The 25,996-nt window shown below is 39.9% G+C and overlaps 1 protein-coding gene across 2 annotated transcripts in view; it reads left to right on the top strand.

Annotated features, from left to right (window-relative positions):
- The window catches only part of PAMR1 (peptidase domain containing associated with muscle regeneration 1), a 59,612-nt gene that overhangs the window by 31,300 nt on the left and 2,316 nt on the right, over positions 1-25,996 (top strand). The window contains exons 7-11 of one of the 2 annotated variants that reach the window (XM_027882182.1): positions 17,724-17,894; positions 20,565-20,777; positions 21,911-21,977; positions 24,095-24,327; positions 25,677-25,972. In XM_027882182.1, coding sequence (XP_027737983.1) covers positions 17,724-17,894; positions 20,565-20,777; positions 21,911-21,977; positions 24,095-24,327; positions 25,677-25,972 — 980 coding nt within the window. The remainder of the gene's footprint in view (positions 1-17,723; positions 17,895-20,564; positions 20,778-21,910; positions 21,978-24,094; positions 24,328-25,676; positions 25,973-25,996) is intronic. The other variant, XM_027882183.1, reaches the window with a different exon arrangement.

Genomic DNA, 25,996 nt, shown 5'->3' on the forward strand with positions numbered 1-25,996 from the left:
AAAAAAAAAAAAAGGGAAAGATTTCTGTCTGGTTCAGAATGAGCCTATATTTCAGATTAATTACATTTCCAGCAAACCTCAACCGTAGTTTTGGCAGGCTCTACACTATGGTCAAGTTATGAAGCTCATATTCTTTTACTGATTTTCTGTAACACACAGCAAAAAGGGAAGATAGTAAAAAAACAATAGAAAGATACTTTTGTCATTGTAAACAATGAAGGGTACAAATAGTAACAGGATGAAAGGGAGGAGACACTTAAAAATAAAGACAGTGAGATTTTTATATTGGTGGTAATCCTATTTTTTGATTAGTGAAAGAACAATTCAGGTGGATCAAATTGTTACTTTATGATGTTTGTGGCTGTGTGCTTGCCTTTGGCATATGCAAGGAAATATTGTTTTCCAGCACCTATGTTGCTGCTTTCCATAACAGAAATAAAGGTTGACTTTTTTTTGTTGTATATGAATAGCAAACCTCACAGTGTGAAAGAAAGCATCATGGCAATACTCTGTTTTTTCCATCTTTGAATATTTTTTTTCTTATTTCCTTCAGTTTTGCCAAAAGGTATCCTAAGTATTTTCCAGTGTATGGGGGAGAAATGTCAGAAAGTTTAAGTTTGATTAATTTTTTAAGAACAAGAGGAAGACTGGAAAAAAGTATCTATGGGTGTAATTCTTTAAAAATTAGTCATGTAGTTTCCTGAACAGCATTTCAGTTTAAATGTTTAAGAGAGATTGTGTTATGCTCAGAATCTTTCTGTCTTTCAGCAACAGTGCTGTCTTGTGAGGTGGAGCCAAGGGAATTAAATTTATTTCTGCAGAAAACAGTCATCTCTTTTGGAGCACTGATTATGGCTTTGGACACTGTAAGACTGATTTTTTTTTAGCCTGGTTTTCTTGGAGCAAGTCAAGTGCAATCCCATTAAAGTTAATGGATGAAAAATAGATATAAGAGAGAAGAAAATTAGAGTCCCTTAATGTTAAGTGCCTGTAGAAGCTTTGAGGTTGTGCAGCAGAAGGTACCCAGAGTGATATGAGGGTTTTAAAGAAATCCAAGGGACATACTTCAGATGAAGGGAGACTGGGGGATTATCTCATTGAGAAACAAGTTAAGGCCAAATTAAACAAATTTAGCAATGGGTATTTCGTTACAGAATCAGAAATTTTTCAGGTCCCTTACCATCCCAATGCAGCTGCGTCTTTTTGTCTGTTACTAAGTTTAGTTTAAAAGATGTGGAAATCACTATTGGAATTGTTATTGAAATCACCTTAATGAGATATACCACAAGGAACCTTGTTTCCTCTGTTAAACTAAATTCCATCTATTTAACAAGATGGTCAACATTGGTCAAGCTGCTTTCCTGAGGTAATATTTAACCCTAATTGCTCTGTCACTTACAATTTGCAATATTAATAAAATAATCCAAGGCACAGGTTACTTATAACTAGCAATTTCTTTCCTCTCCCACTATAGCAGCCAGGAAACTAACTTTTTGTTTACAATTTGATGAGCTAATACAGTGATTTAAGGGTTTCAACAGCATGAAGTGAAATATAGGCAAGTATCTTTGTAACAGCTGCTAATATATTTTGATCAGTCCTGTTTCAGGGTAAGAAATATTTTATATAAATATGTCTCATTTCACTCCAGATACTGTTAAAAAAGCTCAAACAATATGAAATTGTAAAACAAATGCTAACCTTTTTTATTCTGACCAGAACCATAATAAAGACAAGACCTAAGGACAGAAAAAAATACCTTCTTACAGATAAATGTGCATTGCTATCATGGTACAGGAAGTGAGAAAACTAATCCCTATTTTAAAACTTGGTCTTTTTTTCTGACCTTAAACTGAGTTTGCAGTGTATCTGCATACCCCTCCCAGTGACCCCTTGCCATGGTGACATGACTGAGGTAAAACTCAGGCTTTTCTGTTTGACCTCTGTAGATTTTAATGCAGTCAGAGGCACTCAAAAAAACCCACGAAATCAGATAATCTTGTTCTCTTAGCCTGCAATACTGTGAGACAGAGTGGTAACTTCCTCAAAACATGCCGGGGAAAAGTAACCAGCTGACTAGTGCACATCCTGCATGCTAAAAACCATCCACTCCAGTATCAGATTGTCAATGACTCTACAGTGTGACTGCTACTTGTTGAACTCAAACTAAGAAAGGTCTTTTCCAAAGTCTCTATGTTGAGTTTTCCTGCTGAAGATACAGCTGTAGAGAGATGGTATTGCTGGTACCCCATAGCACATGCTCTTGCTCTCTGCTTGTCCTCCTCCTAGGACAGGGTGTTCTGGCTCAAGTCCTCCTAGGGCTTGCTGGCCCCAAAGCAAGAGACCTTGACCTCATCCTGCCCAGAAATTTCCTGTTACCTTTATTTCAAACAAAGCCAGGCAAACTAGAGTTCCTACGCACATAAGAAGAGCTTTGCTGAATGGGGAATTCAGGGCTGAGATCTGATTTCCATTTTTATTCTGTTTCTTGCTTCTGTCTGCCAACTAGAAGAGGTTTGCTCTGCATCCTAATGAAGAGTCTAATCCAATTGACTAAACTGTATAAACTAACTCCTTGCTGTAGCCTTTGATGTTGCTAGGGCTGGCCTTAACGTGTTCCAACAGGCCTCTGAATGTAGCTTTCAGGCCCTTCCCCAATGCTTATATAATCCACTTCCATCCTTCCTGGCCCCATACAACTGTGACTTGGGCTGGTGCTTGGGGATGTGACAGAGTGACTGATATTTAAGACAGGGATAGAGCATTAACATCCCACCACCACACCCCACCCCCTGTTCTGCTATGGGAGAAATGAGCCCAGCTGTCAGTGCTTGGCATAAGCTAGACAGAGTTTTAAACCCAGCAGAGCCTATGATGAGGCACTGGGGAAAAGTTCTGGACATTAAAGTTTGTTTTCTTACCTAACCATGGATGTGTAATGCGGAGTCTTCTAAAGGAACACTTGCAGGTTTTTTTAAATTTTGTCAGAAAGATTCTCAGTATTACATTTCAAGGAGTGTCATAATCACTGGTATATATTGGGCCATTTGCAGCCTGCATGTGTTAGACCATGCCTATGCTGCGTGATTACAGTGGAAAACTTAATAATATACCTGATAACCTGATAATCAAACACCCTGATAACACCTCAGTCCTTTCTTTCCACTCTGTCCTGCAAATCAGTCCTATTCCAGTTAGAGAAAATGTTGCAAATAGAAATATGACTCTTAATTTCCCTGCTGCTGGGGCTGCCATTGGTTGGTGGTTTGTTGGTTTTTGTTTTTGGTTTTTTTTTTTTTTTTTTTGGGTGTGGGTTTTTGTTTGTAGGGTTTTTTTGGTTGTTTGTTTTTTTGGGTTTTGTTTTGTTTGTTTGTTTGTTTTTGCTGTTGTTGTTGTTTGTTGGCCTTAGCTTAGTTTTTCCAGTGGAAAATAGCTTTTTATGGCTTTTTCTTAAAGGGGCAAAGTTCTTCCCCACTGTGTCAAGGTGGCTCTTTTGGTGGCTGTGCCAAAGAGATGAGATTAATGTCACTCCTTCTCTACTACATTTTCATTGTCCTCCCTATAGGCATATGTGTATAGGGTGGAAATAAGAACTCAACTCCTCCTGCTGTCAAAGCATATGTATACCTGGAGCTGCTAAAGAATAAAGGCTAGTGGCCTTTTTTCACTATTACAATCCCAGAGTTCACCTGCCTAGACCCACACACTAGCAAAAACCTTTAATTGCAATGTGGCAGTTCTCAGGTTTTGCAGACCCATTAGGACCCATCACCTTCCTAAAGCTGAGAACAGCACCATCCTTTAGCCTGCCATGCAGCAACCCTATAGTATGAACACAGTCAGGATGCCCTCAGCGGTGGCCATTCTCCAGAACCTTCCTGGGACTCCCTCTGAGAGGACATGTGTCCTCCCTGTGCCTTGAGCATTGTTGCTTGGTTACACTGCTCTTTATGGTCAAGACTGTTCAGAAGGACTGCTAGTGCAAACAGGGTGAGAAAATCCTACAGTGGTATCATGGCCAGTGTAGTCACGCAGGAAGCTTCACTGACCCACATGTCTCTCCAAAGCCAGATACTGCAGTCCTCAGAGAGGTTTTTAATGTCATCTTCAGAGTTCAGTTCTGGTGGCATAATGCCCTCTTTTGTTCTACTGAGCTGATGAGAAGAACATTGTGATGTTGCCTAGAACATTTGCTAGAACGTTATCATTACTTCCCCACAGCATATTCACTGCCCCACAGTGTGCTCCTTTCCAGGAGAATCGTGTGTTTACAAGGCAATCTGTATTGTTTAGCACCTAGTGCATGAATTTGAAGGGCTTGGATTGATATGGAGATAAAAATTTCTTCTCCCAGTTTTCACTTCAATATATTTCCTGGAGATTTCTCCCTTGGTTAGAAGGATGCTGGAACTGTTCACACAGAAACTGCCAAACTACCAAACATGATGTCTGTTGTTTTAAGATAACCTTACACCAATTTCAGGTTGTCTTAATTCACTGAGCAATGAACTAAAGCTGTTTGCCTCCTGCTGCACAAACAACCAAGAGGCCTCACAGGAGGACAGAAACACCTAAGAGAAAAATGATGTTGATGGCTGAGGATGGAAATTGCTACAAACATCTGAAGCAACCACCAAACAACAGCTATTTGTAAATCAACCTGCAGAAAACTAGTCCCTCGGACTGGTCTTTCCTTCAGTTTGTCAATATGACTGTTGGATTGGATAGGTCATGTAGTCTCTGGGAGGAAGGTGCTCACACCATGTAACAGTGTTTGATCTCATAATACTTTTATAATGTTTGGAAACTCCAGTGAGTAAGTGTTGCTAACAGCAAGGCTGAAAGAGACAGGACATCTGTTTTACTGACAACTCCTCTTGTCCCTTTTTATTTTCTTGCTGTCAATTAACTAGCCATTTTTTTTAGTTTTCATAAAGTGAAACATATCTGGTAAACCCCCATGGTATTCTGCCCAGAGCATAGCCCCAGCATTGCTGTCATCTAAATAAATCAAAACTTGTCTCTGTTAATTTCATCTATCCAAGGCCAGGCCTGCCACAGAAATAGAAGTGTATTTCTAAACTACATTAAATATATTCATAAGGAATCTCCACTTGCCCTACCCCAAAACAGTACTGAACTTTTTTCTTGGTCTGCTAAGATGCCTTAGAGATGAAACCATCTGTAGGATTGTCCCTTGTATGACTTGCCATGTGGAAGGATGAATCAGTGTCAGGAGGACAGGTTGGACCAAGCTGCATTCCAGGTATTTCTGCCACACTGGATGGGACAAAGATACTTTTCCCTGTCATTTAATCACTGAGTCACTCAGGAGACTAAATCCTTCTGGCAGGTCTGCTCTAATGCATGGTATAAATCAGCACAGAATAACTGCAAGCAGGCCAAAAACCAGTTTGCATCACTGGCACACTTTGAGCTCAGCCCCACCTTTTGCAAAGTTCAAAGATGATGGGGGGCTGGTGGTACAGAGTGTTCTGAGTTGGAAGGGACCCACAAGGATCATTCAGTCCAACCCTTAAGTGAATGGCCTCTATGGGGATCGAACCTGTCAACTTTGTGTTACAAGCACCATGGTCTAACTAACTTCTAAGTGGCTGATGGAGGTGCTTTTTGCTGCCTAGCTGAGGAGAAGGAGATGTAACTTGTAGTTTCTTTGGAGCTAGAAGAAATGAGAGAAAGGCCCAGAGTAGATTAGAGATCTGGGATCTCTGCCTCTATCACACATTCATTATTGGCCAGCTAGCTTCCCTTACCTGCTTCATCACCCTCCTAATCCTCTTCCCCATTACTGGAACTCTAGAAAACAAAATACTCAACTTCTAAAAATACTCTAATAGTTTATAAAAAACACTGGTCTTGTAATCCAACAAGTGAAGACTACACCTCTTCTTTAGAATTCCAAAAACCTCAGAAAAAAGGGACCTAAATCTCTATCTCCAATTCCCAAAGTTGGTATTTTACATTAAACTATTCTGATTTCCACCGTTAAATTCTCTGAATCACCTTGTCAGATAACCCTCACATAAGCTCCAAAACAAAAAATTTAATTAATAATAGCCTCCATCCTGTGACCAAAACCATCCCCACCCCACAAGAATAAAACAGCTTCACCGCTAAAATCCAATCAAACAGAAACATATCCCCACTATCAACAGTAGCCACCCTAAACTTTCAGCATTCAATACCCCCCCCTCCTCAAAACTACCTCCAAGTTCTAAAAGACCCACACCATAACAACCAATCCTGCCAAGTCTCTGGAAAAGGATCTGCCACTAAAGACAAAAAATAAACAAACCCCACTGTCATTCCACCCGAATAAACCATAACTGACACCAATGACACAGAGGAGGCCCCCAAACTCAACAATAGATGCCAACAGCAAACCTACCATTCCATAATATGGTGAAGGGTTAGATGCAACTGCTAACCCTCCAAAACAAAGCACAACCCTAAGAAAAGTACAAAATAGGTCATAATAGTTCCTACTTGGCCTCTCTCCAAGGTCTATGGTCTGAAAACACATCATTGTAAGCTTCAGCTACAGGAACCCTCCCAAAATACAACTTTTCTTTTTTTCTTCCCCCTCCTACCCTTCTGCCCAGTCCTCTCTGCAGACTACTGAGATACTGTTGGTAGCTTCTGTGGTGCAAACATGTCTGCACGCAGTCCATCTTTCAACTGCTTTGATGGTTTGCTGAAATAATCAGCACGCTTAAATGCTGACAGTTTCGTTCTTCTCCCCCCTTCCTCACCTCCAAGTTCATTAAACGGCTTTGTTCCTCCTCGAGGATTTTACACGCAAACATCTCTGAGGCAAGCTGCCTTACACACTTTCCTTTGTTGTGCTCACGGGAATGAATTTCATTGTCTTGCACGCTGTTTGCAGGTGATACAAAACCCTGCTAAGGCAGAATGGCCCCAAGCGGTACGAATGATGACACAAACCACCAGGCAGAATTCTGCTTGTTCCTTTCTTATGGCTCCCACTCTCCTCTTTGGTTTCTTCAAGAGCTCAGGAACTGCATTTCACAGCCAACCAAATTGCCTTGCTACTTCCTTAGTACTCTCCTGCATTTTAGTTCCCTTCATTTTCTTTTCCCTATACTCTCATCCTAACACTTGGTAATTTCCATCTCTTTTTCTAAAACAGGCAATGCCTGATCTTAATTTCTGTATGAAATTCAGCTTGAATCCCTGCAAAAGGCTGAATGAACTACTCTGTCAGCTATGCTAGGGTGAATCTATATCCTTAAATATAATTTTTCTGTTACAGTTAACGCACATTCACAAACACTTTCAAAGCAATATTCATTTCTGTAGAGTGTCTTTCTCATCCACCATTGCTTGGGCTTGTCCCTGTTTATCTGGAAAGCTGACATGTCCAAAATGAAACACCTCAGGCTTATTTACTCTCTCATTTGTAATTTGATACAATAATGAGCATATCCACTTCTCTCTTGCCCTAGAATCTTCCCCCTGAGCAGACAGTGCTCTCCTCTGCAACATGATGTTGAGATGTTTTCCAAGGGACGCATTAGGGAGCTTACGATAAATATTAGTTCTTGCCACCGATAGAGAAAGTGAATGTTGAGGATCCTCAGGATCCAGCATCCCAGCACAAACAGGTCCAGTTGTATAATTAAATAGGCCGTCCAAGTACCGGAAAGGTTGTATCCAGAGACGCAGATTTCTAAGGGCTAAGAACAATGCTGATAAAGATCAAGTGGCTAATTGTAAGCAACAACCTCCAAATTGCCTCCGGATGAATAAATCACAGTGAGTGATCCAAGCATATTTTCACATGGATACGGTCTCATTCACAGAGGCAGGGAGCTGGAAAACATCAGGGGCGAATTCCAATTGGCTGGAAGGGAATGAAAAGATCTGGATTTCAGTAGGGATTACGTCATACTTCTGTGTAATTATTCCTAGCCAGTGGAACCACTGCAAAAGCAAAGAGGCCCAGAGAGCAGGACTGGACACCTGCTGTCTCTGGTTCTTGGAGCTGGTTGATCAGCTGGTGTTGTTATGATTTCTTTTGACATTTCCAGTACTAATGTGAGGACTGGCAGAATGCAGCAATGAGAGGAGATTTGAACTTCCAGGATTCTTGCATGGGGGAGAAATTAAGGCTGAAGATCTCTGTAATGAATAGTCTGCCACAGCAATTCTGCACGAGCTGTGGCTGGAGCTGGGCATGGAGCTGGGAGACCTGGTCCTGCAACATCACAAGAGGCATGAAGGAAGGTAGAGAGTTTCTCCCCTTTTGAAGCACAAGTGAGTGAGGGCAGAGATAGTTTATCAAAAGCCCTCCTTTGCTAGCAGCCTAAATGGAAGTTACTCCAACGCAGGGAAGCACTTTTGGGGAATAATCCTTGTTACCCCTTCAGGTCTTCTATTTGATACTGAAGGCCAAGGTCCTAAGTGATGTTAGCTCTTTTAGCTATTGCAATCACCATGACATGAGCATTTTTATGGGGTTGGCTGTTAGTATCTTAGCCTTAGGTAAGTGCCTATGATAACACAGAGGTTTGAGGTACCTCTGAGACCCCTGGCTAAAGCCTCACCCAGTCACTGCTGAGTCTGTGGTGACAGGCATGACCAAGCAGAGCAGTGCTGCTTTGATGTGTGGCTGTAGCTGTTCAGAAAATGCTGCCATCACTGTGAACACTTTTTTATGACAGTGTTTTCCATGCCCTTTCCTGTACAGGATCTACTGTGGTGTTTGCAAGTATTTGTTCTCTGCTACAGAGTCTTGTTTTAAAAAAAAATAATTTTTCAATCCAAACCTCAGCACACTTGGCTTTCCTTGTTCACTCCCTTATAATTTCTGGTTGTAAAAGCTGCAGTCACATTGTTTTTTCACTTAAAGTGCAGAGCCTGTCAGCTCCAAAAAGTAAAAGTTCTGAGTGGCAACAGAGAAGACAAGCGAGCATTCTAGACAACACCAGCCCCCTCAGACACGGCCCGTGTGAACACACACCACCCCCAGAAAGCATTTTCTTCAGAGTTCTGACCAAGACCACCTGTCCTCCAAAGCTGTTCAGCTCCCAGCAGTCTGTTCCTGCTGTGGGGAAGAATGATGATCACATTGCAAAGCTAACGCCATCGAGCCTCTCTGGCTCTCCTTCACATCCAGCTCTTGCCAGGGTCTGGAGGAGAACAGCTGGGCTGCTTGTCACCGTGTGGCTTCTTAGTCATCAGTGCTCTCCAGTGTAGGAGTGGTGGGAGGTTCAGGGAGGTGGTGGCAAGAGTGTTAGTTTCCTTATGCTGGATCCTGCAGTGCTTGTTACCATTTATTCAGATCTTGAGCTGGGAGTTGATCTTGAGAGCAGCATCAGAAGATGCCTGTCTCTTTTCTGACTGTCAGTACCATCACTGTGAATTTAGCTCCTTATAGGAACAAAGCCTGTGCTGAAACAATTGTAGGCTCCGTCAGAGTGTCAGCAGTGTCACAGAGAGAAGGACATTTTCTCCCCAATTTACACAGCTTGCTCAATGAGGCATTACAGGCCCTCATGAATCAACGTTGCTGTCAGCAGACTTACGACGTGCCTGTGATCCCAGCATGTGAAGAACCTTGAAGGCATACAGGAGCCAGACAAGAACCATGGGACTCCTAAAGCATAAATCTGGAGTCAGGGTTCCTGCCTCTGTGTGCATGACCTAACATATGCAGGTTTGTCAGGCCTGAGCACAGAAGAGTGCAGAGCCACACTGCACTGCCTCAGGATGGCAGAATGGCCTGATGCTTCCCAATGTAGACTGTTTTATCAAATCCATTGCCAAACTCATATGCTTGTTTGATAGCCCTGCACATTGCTTATGAGAAGCAATCAAAAAGCAATTCTGAGCACTTTGAGCCATGGCCTCCAGGAATCTTTCACCTCATTCTTTCCTAGAGGATACAGCTATTCTAAAAATATTTTGACAGCCAAGGTCCTTATGCTTTTGGCTAAAGTTAGTCTCTGTGGGCTTATGTGTTAGGCATTAACTGTCTCTGGGCTGCTATGCCAAGCTGCATAAGGAGGATGTCTCAGGAGAACCATCTGAGTCCTCCCCCATGTCAGTTCTTTTCTGCCAGCAAACCCTGTGAGAACCTGGGTGTCCTCACCTGGTGGATGCAGGCTGGGGAGGGAAGGGATCAGCGTAGGGATAAATGGTGTCACAGATTTACATGGACTGACAGAGATCATGGGCCAAGATTAGGAAATAAGCTCTGTTATGAGTGATGACAACAAATTCTGTAAGTCTGAATTTAGAAAAGCTTTTTCCCCCATAGGACTTTGCAAAGGGCATCACAATACCCAGGAGTAGCTGCTAAGGTGCTCATGGCTGGGTCCCTCCTTAACTCACGTGCTTTGTGTTCAGGCATACTGAACTATCTGCTCCCATATGGCTTCATCACCTTTGGACAAAACACTGCTGCTGAAAATAATATGTAGATTCCTAAATGGTATGATTATTTAATGCTGCACAAAGTTGGGTCAGTTTAAATATAAATGTAGTAAGAATATCAGGAGATGACAGGACTGTTAGCTCTGCCACTTACTCACTGTTTGCCTTCAGATAAATCTCTTGATACCTCAATGCTATCACTTCCCCAGCAGTAAAATGCAGACAGATGCTAATTTTATAAAAAACTTTGGGAAAACAGGGATAACTGTTATACAATGATACTCAGGTAGTCATGTAATCAGACTTGCCTTCTAAACAAAACTTAAAACCAACAAAAAGAATTTGATCAAATCAGACTTGCAGTCCAAAAACCAAACATGGTGCAATTTATCACTATTGACTTCAGCAGGTTTGGCTGTAGGAAGCCTTTGCAAATATCAGTGAGCTGTATGAAGTGTATGTAGGTGGAGCTGGCTAGGAGTTTTCTGTTAGAATGGTTTCATAGCAGAAATTTGTATTTTCAGCTGTATTCTGATTTAATTTTTATTTCCTTAGAGAGAGGGGAAAAAAAAAAAAAGGCGCTTCCACATACTCTGCCTGTTGTGCTCCCTCCAGCAACAGCATCTTGGAGCCATGTTTCTAGGGCTTCCAGGTCCTCTGGCTCCAGAGCACATGTTGGCCACTGCTGTGAAGCCAAGAAACCCCAAAATTCAGATCCAAAATCCTGATGCTCAGGATCCCTGTGCAGGTGTTTTTCTGGCTCAGGAGCTGCTGTGACTATTAGCAGCATGCAGGGTCATAATAGGGTTCACTCGAAACAGAATGTCATTTCGGCTTCCTCCGGACAAAATGTCCTCTCTCTCAGGATAGTTATTTAAATTTCTTCAGTTTCAGTCTCTGTCAGGCTTTCTCTGACAGCCCTTAGATGGTTTGGATAGGATGATGACACCAGGGTTTCCAAAGTAAGTCCGTACCTCTCCCTTTTTCTGCAGAAGATCTATGCTAGCACTTTTAACAGCAGAAGCTGCTCTAGTCCCCTACTTATTACAAGTGAAGTTTCTGTGACCATTTTCAGTGTTTGGCCTCCACACCGACTATGCAAAAAGCAGCATTACAAGTACCTAGAAAAGTTCTGAGGCCCCCAACACAAGAAGGATGTGGACCTCTTAGAAGAGCCTGAAGAGAATCAGAAGGATGGAGCACCTCTCCTCTGAACACAGGCTGAGAGCTGGGGTTGTTCAGCTCAGAGAAGAGAAGGTACCAGACTGGATGGAGCTTTGAGCAACCTGGTCTAGTGGAAGTTTTCCTGTCCATGCCAGGGAACTAGATGATCTTTTAGATCTCTTCCAACCCAAACCATTCTATGATTCTATGATTGTACTATTCTATAAAAAATGTTAAACAGAGCTATACTATATAGGCAAAATGTGCTATATACATCAGCACAAGTCAGCCTGAAAGCGAAACTATGACTTGAAAATATACAACAAGATAAATTTCTTTAGCAGTAGCCATATTAAAAAGTTTTGTAAGCAAATTAAGAACAAAACTCTATACAATTACGAGCTTTGCACCTAATATTTCAGGGAGAGACAAAAAGAGAAATATAAACTTTTTATTAGTACCAGCAATGAGAAATGAGATTTATTTCAGGCATGCAATATATTATTGAAAGGTTGTGCAGAATTTAGAGGTAATAAATGATATGTGTGAGGGGATATATATATTATTTAACAAAGTGGGTGAGAGGAAGGCAGCAGAAAAAAAATAGTGTTCATTTATTGAAGGGACCCTGGGACAAAAGCAAATGATAATTCCATCAGGCAGGATTTGAAGGACATTAAAGAGAGAAAAGTGTAGCTTAAGAGATCATCTAATTCATCTCACTGATAAAATTAGCTTGAAAACTATTTCTAAATGGCAGATAATTCAGATCTGAGGAATGTCTCTTACATATAATTTAAAAGGAAGAAGTATTTGCACTGTTATTATTAATAATGGAATATTTTACTTAAAAATTCAGGAACTTACTGTTCCTCTAGTCAAGTTTTCCTCATGTTGAGGAAAGTTATCTGAGAAAGGTGAAAGCATTTTAATGTTTCATATGGGACAGAAATTGTTTTCTTTTTCCCAAGACACCAAAGTAAGAGGCAAGAAGCACAATAAGTTTTATCAGGAATGTGTGAGTTTGTGATATAGACACTCGAGGCAGCTCTGGTTTTTATTATCTAGCAACTGGGCTGCCACAACTGAGCATTTCTGCTAGAGGTGCACGTAACCACCACCTTATCATTATACCTTCCTACTTTGCTCTCTTATGAACTACACGGAGCTGTATCAAAACTCACCTCAGACTCTAAAGTGACAAGGGTTACCTGTATGCCTGTATAGTTTAATTGTGGAACTTCCCAGGAAAAATACTGTGTAGCAAAATATGGAAAAATTCAAACAAACAGAGATATCTCCATTCATAATGCATTTGCTAGTGTCAGCCTGTTTTCTCCAAAGCCCATTCTTTTTAGCCAAAGTTTCAATTTTCAAATGATGAGACTCATATAATTTCCACTTACATCCTATTATGCCTTTCTAACATTTGTCAAGGAGATTTTTTTCTGGAGTAAGAATTACTCTGTTCTTCATTTTATCCTGCCTGAATATACCTCTTTGTCCTCCTGTAAACATTTTAATGCATCCTTTCTGTTTTTTGGTTTTTGATTATCGCAGTTTTTAACTTTCCCATGACCAGGGTGGTCATTCTTAGCTCTTAGTCACTCTCAAGATTACATTTCCATAACATCAGTTTCACCTTTCCCTGAAACCTCTCTCATTTTCCTATTGCTTTCTAGATATAAATCCACCAGAATTTTTATAGGTCTGATGACATCCTAGCAGGAAGAATGGGGTCAGCCTAACCCTCATGGCGTCTCTAGGTTGCTCAGATATTTTTTGGCAGACCTTGAATGAATACCTTTCATATTTGGCTGTCCACTGCCACGTCATAGTAGAATTTTGTAGACATCTGGTCCATTTTCTGAGTTCCTAGTGGCTTTGGTCTGACTGGAAAGTTCAGAGATTGCATCCTGCAACCTGAAATCCTGATGCTTTTAGTTCAGTTTTGGTAGGGCTGTCTCAGACTTATAGTCTGGGGTAAGTGTTGCTGAATCCATGGTAAATTTCATGCATAATTCTGTCTGAAGCTCTCTACCTTGTCTTATGCTTCTTCCTCCGTCTGCTTTGCAAAGCACATGGAAAAGTTAGGCAATGACTGCTATTCAGAGGGCATTGCATTAATACTAGGGACATGTTGATAATGCCTTTAGGTAGGATAAGATTTATGGATGCCAGTTCTTTCTTTAACCACTGCTGTGTCATTGAGAAAGTCCTCCCATGAGTTATCAAGACCAATTTTCCTACTCCTTCTTCTCTCATTTTGCTATGGACAAGTAATGCTATAGCAAAACACAGCACAAATGACACATCTAAATCGCCTCAAATGTAGGAAGCCAGAGTCATGGGGCAGTGTGTGTTTTTTGTGTGTTTGTTTGTTTTCCATGTGGAGCAGAGCAGTCTAACTAGTGGCCTAGGAACGGTTCAAGCTCATGGAGTGCTCCTGGCCAGGTGCTCCCACCACCTGCTTCCCAAGGAAGTGCTGTCGAAGCAGCTCCCAGCCCTGTCCATGCTGTAGCAGTCAGGCTAGACCAGGCCCAGGTATAGCTGGGGCTGGATACAAGCTGGGATGGGGATGGCTGTGGGTGAGTGAGGGCAATGAGGGGAATCCAGCCCTCTCTGCTTGACCATGCAGAGAAGGAGGACTGATACTCACAAATACTCAGGAGATGGCAGGATCAGACCCATCCTGCCTAGGAAAGGGAATCTGAAATCAATCAAATACCTTAGAAAGCTTAGAAAATGAGGAGAAGTGGACCAGATCAGGTGGTTGGATTTTATGGCTAATGTGTATCCAAAGGGATAGATAGGCACAGATAGGTCTGAATGACATTTACAAAATGTTCTTTCCTTTCTTTTTGACTTCTGAGAAATGTCTGTTGGAGAATCAAATGTAGTCTTACACCAGGAGAGAATGTTGAAAGACTTCAATAAAATATCTCAAACAAAGGAAGCTGTCCTAAAATTCAGTGGAATACACTGCACATTCTGAAAGATATAAGAACCAGTCAAAATCACACTCTTGATGGGAAACTCTCCACAAAAAGATAAGATAAATTTGGATGAAGCACACGGGCTAGGATTCCCTTCATAATAACCGTTCAAAACTCCATTGCCTGACGTGTTCACAAGTAAAGGGAAAAGATGCAGAAGAGCTGCCTGAAACATACCACATGAAAGGGATAAAAGTCAAGTCAAACTGAAGAGCAAAAAAAACTATAGAGCTCAAAGCAGTAGAGGCAAGTACTAGAGTAACTGTATGAAACTTTCAGGCTAGATAGTATCACTGAAAACAGAGAGCTCAGCAGTGGTACTGAAACGCAGAGAACACCCCAAGATTCAAAAGCACATTTAAGTGGTAGAGAGAATGAATGAACTTACAAAATTATCTGCAGAAAAAATAAATGGTGTGGCTGTGCCTCTAGTGGCAAATTTTGAAGAAAAGGACAGAAGATGAGGGAAGGCCCTGTGTTACAAGAGAACAGACAAGCAGTAGCTAAAGGCATGGGTAACAAAAGGGACAGATCTATTAATCATTCATGGCTAGGCTTCGCAAATACTAAGCTGTTTTGCCATCAGAAAAACCCTGCAGTGGCTCTGTGACACAACTGGGTACGAGCTAACGCTTGTAACATCCCCGTAATGAAATGGTTGCTTTCATTTGTCGGATACTGCAGATGAAGCAACCTATCTATGACCAAAGTTTTTTACCTATCATTAGATCTCGTGACCTTCTGCCTCCATATCCTCTGCTCTAGGCCATAGTTCAGTACTAAATGAACTTGTGTAGGAAACACTGAATTTACATAATAAATTAGACCAGAGCTGTTCCAGCTGGCTTACAGGTGCACAGAGAAACTAAAGAAAGTCTGGCAACAGAACAAATCAAAAGGACTAGAAATTAAATAGCTTAATGAGTTAGGAGACTGAACAAGAACAGATACTTACAGTTAGTAAGTATGTGTATCTTGGTGAAAATTTTCCAGGATGGACCTAGAACACAAAAGTCATTCTGCAGAGTTGAAAGGGACCACATGCAAAACAGAAAACCTGTATTTATGATAAAAAATAGACCTCTGAGTGATGAAACAGTTGTTTCATCTAATTTTCTCATTTGACAAGCTCAGTGTGACTTTACATTGAAAGAGAGAAATATAAATGTAGGGAAATGGATTGCTGCGCAGAGAAAGATATGGAGGGAGTGACTGTGAACAAAAAGATCATGACTGCAAAGATAAGTGTTCTGAGAATTTAAAACACCTAGAAAAATCTGTGTTCCCATGATTTCCCTTTCATTTATCTATGTGCTTGTGTATACACATGTCCACCTATATATGCATGTATATATGTCTATATTTTACATGAGAAATGTCAAGGGCTAGGAATGAATTTTCTTGAATTTTTATTATTCTTTTGCTGACGATGACACTGATGCCAAATACTTGGAGTCAAGAGGAAATGTTGAGCTCCCCTAATGGGATATGTTTTTATTAGGAGCATTGAGTTCAGGCCCTTCTCTAATGCTTAAATGTTAGACAGTTTTTCTTGCCAAGACTTGTGCTCACTAGTGCACAAATCATTCTTCCAAATCATTATTTGATATCTTCCTTATGTGAATATTTGAATGGTCCAGAATCCATATAAATGGATGTATTTGTGTGTGCTCTAAGGATTACAGGGCAGAGGCCTTAGAAAAGTTTTTCCTCTGAAAGTGTAAGGATTCAAATTTGGCTTCAGGTTAGCAAGCAACTAGCTATGAGGCAAAACAGAAAAAATCAAATTCTAAAAGCATAAAGTAGGGATTGATCTCTTTAGCATTCATCTATCTATCTTCAGTGGAGTACCACAGGTGCCAGGTAAAAAACCTATATACGTATCTAAGTGTTGCACTGAATCCTTTCTCATGCAGTTTTTCACAATGAATGGCCCAGGCAAAGAAAGAGACAAAGAGATGGATAACTGTTTATATAATAAACCATGTGTTTTCTACATTGCTGTAAATTCTACTTACAGGAAATACATTACCTGTATGTAATTTCTACATACAGGAAATTGATCTTTAGAAGTGATTTGGAGAAAGTTAATAGGGCATGGACATTCTCTGTCTCTATAACGAAGAAACTACAGCATCAAATAAAATTATCAGGTGGCAGGCTAGAAACAAAATTAAAGGAGGCAGTGTATTTTTCGCACAGCCCTTAGTCTGTAGAACTCATTGCTACAAGATATAGAGGCCACCAAGTATGTAGCTGAGTTTAGAAAACACTAAGACAAATAAATGTTAAAAAATTATCACCAGGTTATGTTATACCAAAAATACCATTTTAGTTTTTGTAGACCTTGGGTTTCAGACTTCTGAATGCTGACAGAATATGCCAGGAAAGTATTCTATATGCTTGTTCTATTTTTATATTCCTCCCTTCAGTTCTACTGTTTATCACAAGTGGACAGGTTTCTGTGCTGGGTGGACCTTTGTTCTGATTTAGTATGGTTGGCTTGATGCTGTCAGAGAAATCTTGCTTATGATGCCTAATCTAATATTTACTACTTGCAGTAGTTATATAGACCATCATGTATTTCCCCAATAGAGCAAACCCTGTGGAAAGGGTAAATATCCCAGTTTAGTAAATATCAAGGTTCCTTTTTAATGTAATTATGCTAATGTTTGGTCTATACAAATAATGATGCTCTAATATTTCAGTGATGTTATCTGCAAATCACTATAAAAATGTAAAGAATTTGAAAGAATTTCAGTATAAGGCTTTTAAAGATCTAAATTTTTTCTTAACCAGGCATAGTAGTTCATTCAAAACCCCTTTTAAGATGGAAAGTGCTTCAATTACTCTTTTGAGAAAATGATCCCTAATGATTCAAACACATGCACATGACCATGTCACACTTCTGAGCAATTCCATTAAAACTAATGGGTCTGCACAGGCTTTGAAAAGTGACATATATGTAAGTGTATGTAGAACTGACATCTAAACAACTTTCTAAAGATCAGCATATACCAGTCTTTTGATTTTGACTCCTGTGTCCATTTTAATTGGTTTTTCAATGTTCTAAGTATAGAATCATCCTAACACAGTCCTGTTTTTGTAATAAAGTGGATTTTTTTGAAATATCTGAACTGTCAGTGGTGATGTGTAGGACTCCAGGTGCTCCTGCTCATGGTATTGTGGAAGGAGATGACTTTAAATACGGGGCCCAGGTTTACTTCAAGTGCAACGCAGGTTACAGCTTAAAAGGCAGCCGTGTTGCCTACTGTCAGCTTGATGGGATTTGGTCATCACATCATCCTGAATGTGGTAAGGTCATTTTAAGTTTTAATTCTTATGAAATATGTTGGCCAGTGTATTCCCATGAAACTAGGCTATCCAAATCTCACTTGAAATTTGGTAGAACTGTGACTTCACATGTTCTTTTGTCTTCCTATCTTTAAGAAGCAGTAGGAATTCTTATTTTACTCTGCTGGAACCCAAGCCTGCAAGACTTTCTTACATAAGGGTCTGACTGAAACATCAATTGACTAAAAACTAATATCCTCAAAGACCTTAGGCACATACCCTTTTTATACACATATTAAAAATGTCTAGGAGGAAAGCCAAGTGAGGGACATTTTGTAACGATGAATAGTTACTTCCATTATTATGTATCCCTGACACCTTCTCTGCAGAGTCTGGTACACTCTGTGGAGGTCACTAGGGGCTTACACTGTAAAGACTAGACTCTTATTTTGACAGAATTCCCATCCTAGAGGAAAATGGATAAAAAAGAAACTTCCATTAATTCTGGCTGTACAAGATGGCATGCCTACCATTCACATTGATTCAGCTACGAAATTCCAAGCCCCTTCTTCTCATCCAAAGAGACTTTTAATTTTTCTTCAGTTGATTTTTATGGCAGAATTTCATTTCCATATTCCAGAATAATTCGTATAAATTGAAAAAATGCTTTTACAAGTGTGTTACGTCAAACGACGAAAATTTGGGGGGGTGTTGTAAAAGATCTGTATATAAGTTCATCTGAAAGAGCAAGCACTAAGCATTTTTCCATCTAGAGAGAATGTCTCCAGTGGCAGTGAATGATCATGCTAAGTCCCTGCTGCATAATGTTCCTGGCTAAATATCTGTAGAAAGATCTGTCTCTAGACTTGGCTGTTACTGAAGTGCTAGGTGATGTAATTTGGGTTTCTCCTTCCCAGATGTTTTCTCTTTGTTTTTAATCTATCAAAAAGGCCATAAACCTGAGCTTAGGGAAGAAGATAATTACTCTTCAAATTACTGAAATAATAGAGGGCCTTAACTGACCTATTTGGTCAAGGTTTTGGTACATTTGGAAACAGGTACTCTGTGCATCAGATGATGCCTCTAGGCTAGCCATCAGTGCAGAAAGCAACTTGCAAATAAAGCATTATACTGTGAGGGATTCCTTGGAGTTTTTAGCTGCTATCAAGTTACCAGCCACTTGTAGTTCACAAGTGAGAGAGCCTATGAGGTACAAAGAAGGAAAATGGAGCCAAACTAAAAGGAGATGGGGCTCCGCTTTTCCCCTTCTCCTAGTTGAGAGGAAGTTCAGACATCCTCATTGTTTACTGAATAGGATTGTGGAAAAGTATTTAGGTGCATACATAGCTTTGAGCATGTGTTAAAACACATAAAGAAAACAGAAATGTATGCCTAGCGTGAATTATACACTCAATGTTAAAAGCATATGCTCTTCACTGGACTTGCATTATTATGGTTACCTGTGTGTTTAGATGCTTTGCTGAGTTGGGCTTTTCTGGTGGCATGAGGACATGGGGACAGGACAAGGCCATACCTTTGCACTGTAACTGTGCTGATTTCACGGGGATCTAAATAAATGTCTAAGTGCTTTGTTGTATGTTGGTGCTTTTGTGGAGTGAGGCTCAGCAGGCAGCCAAGTCTGAAGCAAATATAGGAAAAGGTCCTTTCGGGTCAGTTGATCTGCCTCAGTCTTTGGCCCTCTGTAAGCAGAGCAGCACCAACACCAGGTGTCTAAACGGGATGTTTACTGGTTATCCTGCATTGAGACATCAGGCAGAGGAATTAAACAGAATTGCATGTTACTGTCATCCTGATAAGAAAACTGAGATGAAATCCAAAGGGAAAAAGTAGTACCTTGTCAACTGCTAAACAGAAGGAGCAGAGTTAAAAATACGGGGAAAAACATCTACTAGCATCACACAGTAAATCCAGATTTAAGCCAAAAAATTAAGTTTATCGAGAGAAAAAAAAGCAAACCCAAACACAACAAGAATTAAAAAAAAAAAAAAGGGGAAAATACTGGGAAGGAGGAAATATAAGAGGTTTTATAGGCAGAACATAGCATGAGTAGGCTTTCCATATTCAATTTTTAGTATCAGTAAATATATATATATGCTTTCTTTCAATTCCCATATTTCCTGGGATTATTGAGATCTCTCTCTCAGTGCTAAGAAAACAAAATGCATACATTTGCATGCATGCAAACACAAAAGTAAAATGAAGTAATCTAGTTTTATTATGCAAGTCCACTGAAATATTGAACATACAGAAGAGGGAAATGAATGACAAGGGCCTATTTCTTGCAAATAGTTTAAGTATAGCCTTTTATGCTATTGAAGTATCCTTGTTAATGTTAATGGGATATTAGCATCATGTAAAGTCAAGGTTCTTTTTCTGGGTTTTCAGCTACTTCTTATGGTTTTAGCAATTTGAGGATTTTTAACAATTTAAGAATGTTATCCTTTCATGAAGACTAAAGTGTGTATTATAAACAGACATCTCTATGTTATAATTTCTTTTTTAATACTAGATATTTTCAAAAACAGGGATCCCAGAAGGGTCTTGAAAAGGCATCTTTAATAAAGTGTAGATTATTTAGCAACATGAGAGTGAAATGCCAAGCAATTTGATGGGTGAAAATAACGTAGTGAACGTGATAAAATGGTTACTATCTTTTTCCCTTATTATTAGTTCTAGATGAAAAAAACTGCTCAGATCCCGGTGGCCCTCTCAATGGCTACAGAAGAGTAGTAGAAGACACTGGGCTCTTGAATGGACGCTATGCAAAAATTGGCACAGTCATTGCTTTCTTTTGTAACAACTCATATGTTCTTAGTGGGAATGAACAGAGGACCTGCCAAGATGATGGAGAATGGTCAGGGAAGCAACCAATCTGCATAAAAGGTAGTTCACAAATTTTTTCACCACAACTCATGCAAGCTGCTATGGTCTTCCTGGGTTTTGTTTAATATAATTTACACTCAACAAACAATCATTTTTCTAAGAATAAGCCATCTGACTGATATCTGATACTGAGATAGGTAGTTTGTGAGCTCTACTGGCTGCTATTCTCAGACAGAGAAGATGTAATTGTAACGTTCCCTAAGACCCTTATTACCCTTATTCTGAGACTGAACCTGCATAAGATCAGAATCAAAGAAGATCAGCAGGGAATTGAAAGAGTGAAATAATTGTCTCATGGGACAGTTGACAACAATCAGTTGCTGTCATAGGGAACAGCTCTTCTCTCACAGTCCTTTTAAGAAAATGGGACCAGTCATGAGTGTAAAAGGCCAAGGCTGTAGATTGCAGCCTTGAAGACTTGGTTCAGAAAACCACTTGAGGACATGCTTAAACTATCTGAATTAATCAAAACACTGAATCTAGTGGGAATTATGCTATTGACCTGAAGCTATTCTAATGGTGTATAAATCCATGAATGAATCAATGAATATGGGTTGTGGAACTGCAAAATTAATTTTATCAAAGCAATTGTTTGACACATATTTTAATGGATTTTTTAAAAACTGAAGTAATGATAATATAAGGAAATGCATCTGTTCTCTGGGGAATTTGCCTTATTCTGTTATTCTAGGTGAAAATTTCTCCCCCTGAAGAATATAATCATCTGTAGAAAGCATCTTTGTTGATGCTTACTGTGATAGTCACATAAAGGTTAACATATATAGTAATCATAAAGAACTAGATATTGTTAAATCACAGAATACAAGTGCTCAGGCACACAAATAAAATCCATTCCGCAAGATTTCTTTTCTTCCACTCTGTGCAGTAGGAGGGAGACCCTGGCAGAGTTATTTGAACTGATAAACCTGAATATTTTATCCTATTCTAAAAGTAAACAAATGCAAAACTAGAAGTCCTGGATCTCCCTTCTGTTATTTTATGCCTATTCAGGTAACTCTGAGGTGTTCCCAGTCCTCTATAGCTAGTGAGAGGAAAGATTGGAAATGTGTATGAACCATAGCACTTGAGCTGTGAATGTGAAAAAGTACTGTGCAACATTATATTTTTTCTAGCCTGCAGAGAGCCAAAGATCTCTGACCTGGTGAGACAGAAAGTGCTTCCAATGCAGGTTCAGTCAAGGTGAGAATGCAATACCTCAACTACAGTTTAAAGAAAAAATGTGATTTCTTTTTCCCTCCTCTCCTTTTCACTCTGTGTATTTATCCTTCCTGAGCAGCGATTCCTACAAATCCATTGCCAACCTAGCAATGAGAGCTGCTGGGAGGGAAGGTCTGATTAAGCACAGGTTGAAGCTGCTGGAGGCAGCCAGGAAGAAATGCACAGACAGGGATGGGCAAACTGTAGGGGGATGCTGGAATTCTGCTTGCCAACTTGTGGCAGACTATGAGAACAGTCTGAGAACAGTTCCTTGGGATGATGATGTGTGTTAAAATATGAACATGTGCCGTCTTAGTGAAAAAATGTGCGGGGAGAGCAAAAGGAGAGAAGGGAGCCATGTAATGTAATCTGCAGTGTAATCTGCTCCCAGTAAGTTTCACCATCCAAAGCAATATGAGGTTGGGTTGAGCGTAGGCATGAGGAAGAGGAGGAAATAGAGTAGGAAGGGAGGAAGGAATGAAAGATCAGACCCTGCCTGGGCTTATTCTTCTGATGATTTCCCGAAATAAACCCAGTCTGAGTTAGTTATGATGAAATGTTCAGGTTCATTTTTGTCCAAGTAGTAATTTCTCATTTCAGGGTTATTTTTGCAGTACATGAATCATTTAATTTTAGATGCAGTACAAGAGCTGTCCTCATCTTTGGTCTTAAGAACAGTTATATCAGGTCAGAATAAAAGTCCAGCTGAAGCCATATCCTGTCTCTGGCAATGGCCAGTAGCAGATACCTAGAGAAGATTTTAGGAACAAGGCAAACATGTACTTCCCAAGCACTCTCCCAGTCTCCAGGTCTGTGATGTATGACTGTAGAGCTGTCTAGAGATGTCCCTGAAAAACCAGCATGAGACTTCAGTAGCCATTAGAGGATTTTTCTTGCTTAAATTTCTCAATTCACTTGAATAGAAGTCTTTTTATGCTAACTGTTTCAGATATTAACACCAGCTGTGTGAGGACATGAATATGCCCCCACATCCACAAGATGCCATGAGATGACGGCGTCTCATGTTTTTGAGCTGTTTTTAATCCCTTGAAGTAGAATCTCCATTTCATAGGTCAATAGTGAGGCAAAGTCTGGATTGTGCAATATTGCTAGTCACATGTGAGTTTGGAACAGGACCCTGGCAGTCTAAGCATGACCACAGCAGCTCTCATCCTTCTTCTAAAACACAAGAAACTTGCCATTGCTCTTGTTCTTAGTAATTTTACTTTCCTGCTATGTATCGCCTCACAGATTGGGTATGATGGAGGTGTCTGTGTCTCTCTGTGATAAAAATGGAATTGTCATGAGAAAAAGAAAAATTATGTCTTTTCTGGATGCAGACAGTACCAAATATCTCAAGGGAAACTAATTTCCTGCTGAATTTTTCAGATATAAATAGTTTTTTTGTAGATATGAGCTTTAAAGCATTAGAGCAAGGGACACATTCTAAGGGATAAAAATTTAAGTATGACTGTAGTCAAGCTTATGGACCATATCTAGGCTGGTGCATGTATTTATTTTTAATTATTATACCATGTTTCAGCAATCAGTACAATTTCTAAATAGAAGCTTAGTGATTATGAAATTATGAAATCTCTGTGGTGAGGCAATTATCTCTGTTAATTGCTAAACCAAGCAACTTCAGCAACATGATTTAATCTGAGTCAATTCCTAATACTGCCTATTAAAAAGTTCACTAGAGAAAAGATGTGCCTAACTCCTCTCTAGTGAGAATTAATTACAGCAATTACTTCAGGTGTAATTTCTTTATTTAAAAAATGGTATCTCAGTCCTTTTATGAATGGCAAAAATTGTTCCACATCCAATTAAATCCAACTGATTGCAATTCAGAAACTGTAAAATGAAAAAAAAGAGACACAAAGAGAAAATGTATAAACATATCTGTATTTATATATGTGAATATATATATGTAAATGGGAGTATTGCTAAACTATGCTGAGATGATATTTTTGCCTTATTCTTTCACAAGCAAACTTCATATGCTTTTTAAATGATACTTAACAAAACTGCTGATAAAGTTACAGTAATGATTGCTTTTATAATATTATAATTATTGTGTTCTTTCTGCCTTGAAACAGAGAAACACCTTTGCATCAACTTTACTCTTCTGCATTCAGCAAGCAAAAGCTTCAAATCTATCCAACCAAGAAGCCAGCACTGCCATTTGGAGAACTGCCCCCAGGGTACCAGCACCTGCACACTCAGCTCCAGTACGAGTGTGTTTCTCCTTTCTACCGCCGCCTGGGTAGCAGCAGGAGGACTTGTCTGAAGACAGGAAAATGGAGTGGGAGAGCCCCTGTGTGTATTCCAAGTGAGTCTCGAAGGGGAAAAAAAAAAAGCAGATATCTCTTGGGTGGATGAGGGAACAGGATGTGTATTCGTCTTAGATATTTAGGGAGTCCCAGAAGTGTAGGCTGCCTATGCTTCCAGCTGGGAGAAAGGAGCAATAAAGCTTGAAGGATATATGTGTCTTTCCATCCACCAGTACAAATTCTGCAGTTGATGATAAAGTGATCTTTCAGCACGGTAATTTACCATTAAGCAAAATTATTTTGCTTAATGCAAAATCATTACCATTGAGCAAAAGGTATACTGCGTTTTTCTCCTTATTTGAAAATGCTTTCCTATATACTTTGGCACACAGCTGACACCACCATCAAACTTTAGCAATAGAATGGAGGGCTGGCAATTTTAAAGAGGCTCTTCCTTTAACAAACCCTGCTAAGGAAGGGTTCATATTGCAAACTCCAGATAAAATCCAGAGCTAGTGGACAAAGTTAAGGTAGGAAGTAGGGTAGGAACAGCACAAGATTTGGTAAAACCCAATACTGGCATAATGAAAACTGCAAAAAGTAGATCTTAACAACAAATTTTTATTGTTCTTGTTTGTGGTTTTACTTTGAGATCATATCACGTATTTTGAAAAGCACTACTACAGTGCTTTTCGCTATGGACATGCACACACTACATCCCAGGAAAAAAAAAGTGTCCTAAGGGAAACTAAAAAATGCAATTGTATAATGTAACTCTTTCACTGGAAATAAACCTTTTCTAATATAGGGGATTTTACTCCAGGTCTGACCCTGGGTAACATACTTCTAGAACAAGGCAGAGCTTTTTCTTTTTCCCAGGATGACTGATGATTTAGATGCGTTTCTTTCAACATTCTTGTGGCAAGAGAAATCTGTTCTCATAGTCATGAATTCACCTGTGCAAAGATTAGTGTCAGGAGAGGCCTCACAATTACTCTGTGACTGCCTAGGGTGAGGTTTAGTGCAACGCTGGCTTTATGGTGTTTTATGATAAACAAGAAAATCAGGGATGTTCTTTCCAATTCTTTATGCAGTCATCTCATTATAATGCAGCTTGATAAGGTTGTTGTGAAAATTCAACTGCTCGAGTGCTAAATCCATACTCCTACCTTACTCTAGAATTCAGATAATAATGGAGAATTTGCTTTTTTTTTTTTTTAAATTTATATAAAATACTTCTATAATTTTGCAAGTCAGATATAGAAGTTAATTAGACAGCTGCCCCTCGTGCAGTTTAGTCATTGCAGTTTAGTTTCTTTTGGCACATCCTAGGAAGGAATCAAGAGTAATATTCAGACTCTTTGGCGGGGAAAAGGTGAAACCTAATTTTTGTTTCATGTTTCCTCAGTCTGTGGAAAGGCAGAAAACATCACCCTTCAGAAGACAGTGACCTCTACCAGGTGGCCGTGGCAAGCAGCAATCTATCGCGCAGCCAACGGGGTGAAGGAGAACAGTCTGCGGAAAGGGGCCTGGATCCTCATCTGCAGCGGGGCCCTGGTGAATGAGCGCACCGTGGTGGTGGCAGCTCACTGTGTCACCGACCTGGGCAAGACCATCGTGCTCAAGACAGCAGAGCTCAAGGTGGTTCTGGGGAAATTCTACAGAGATGATGACAGGGATGAAAAGGCCATCCAGAACCTGCGGGTGAGTAAGTCTGATGGGAATGGG

The sequence above is a fragment of the Empidonax traillii genome, unplaced genomic scaffold, assembly GCF_003031625.1.
Source record: "Empidonax traillii isolate 1590-97213 ecotype Southwest subspecies unplaced genomic scaffold, ASM303162v1 scaffold103:size1334136, whole genome shotgun sequence".
In the NCBI taxonomy this organism is placed as follows: domain Eukaryota; kingdom Metazoa; phylum Chordata; class Aves; order Passeriformes; family Tyrannidae; genus Empidonax; species Empidonax traillii.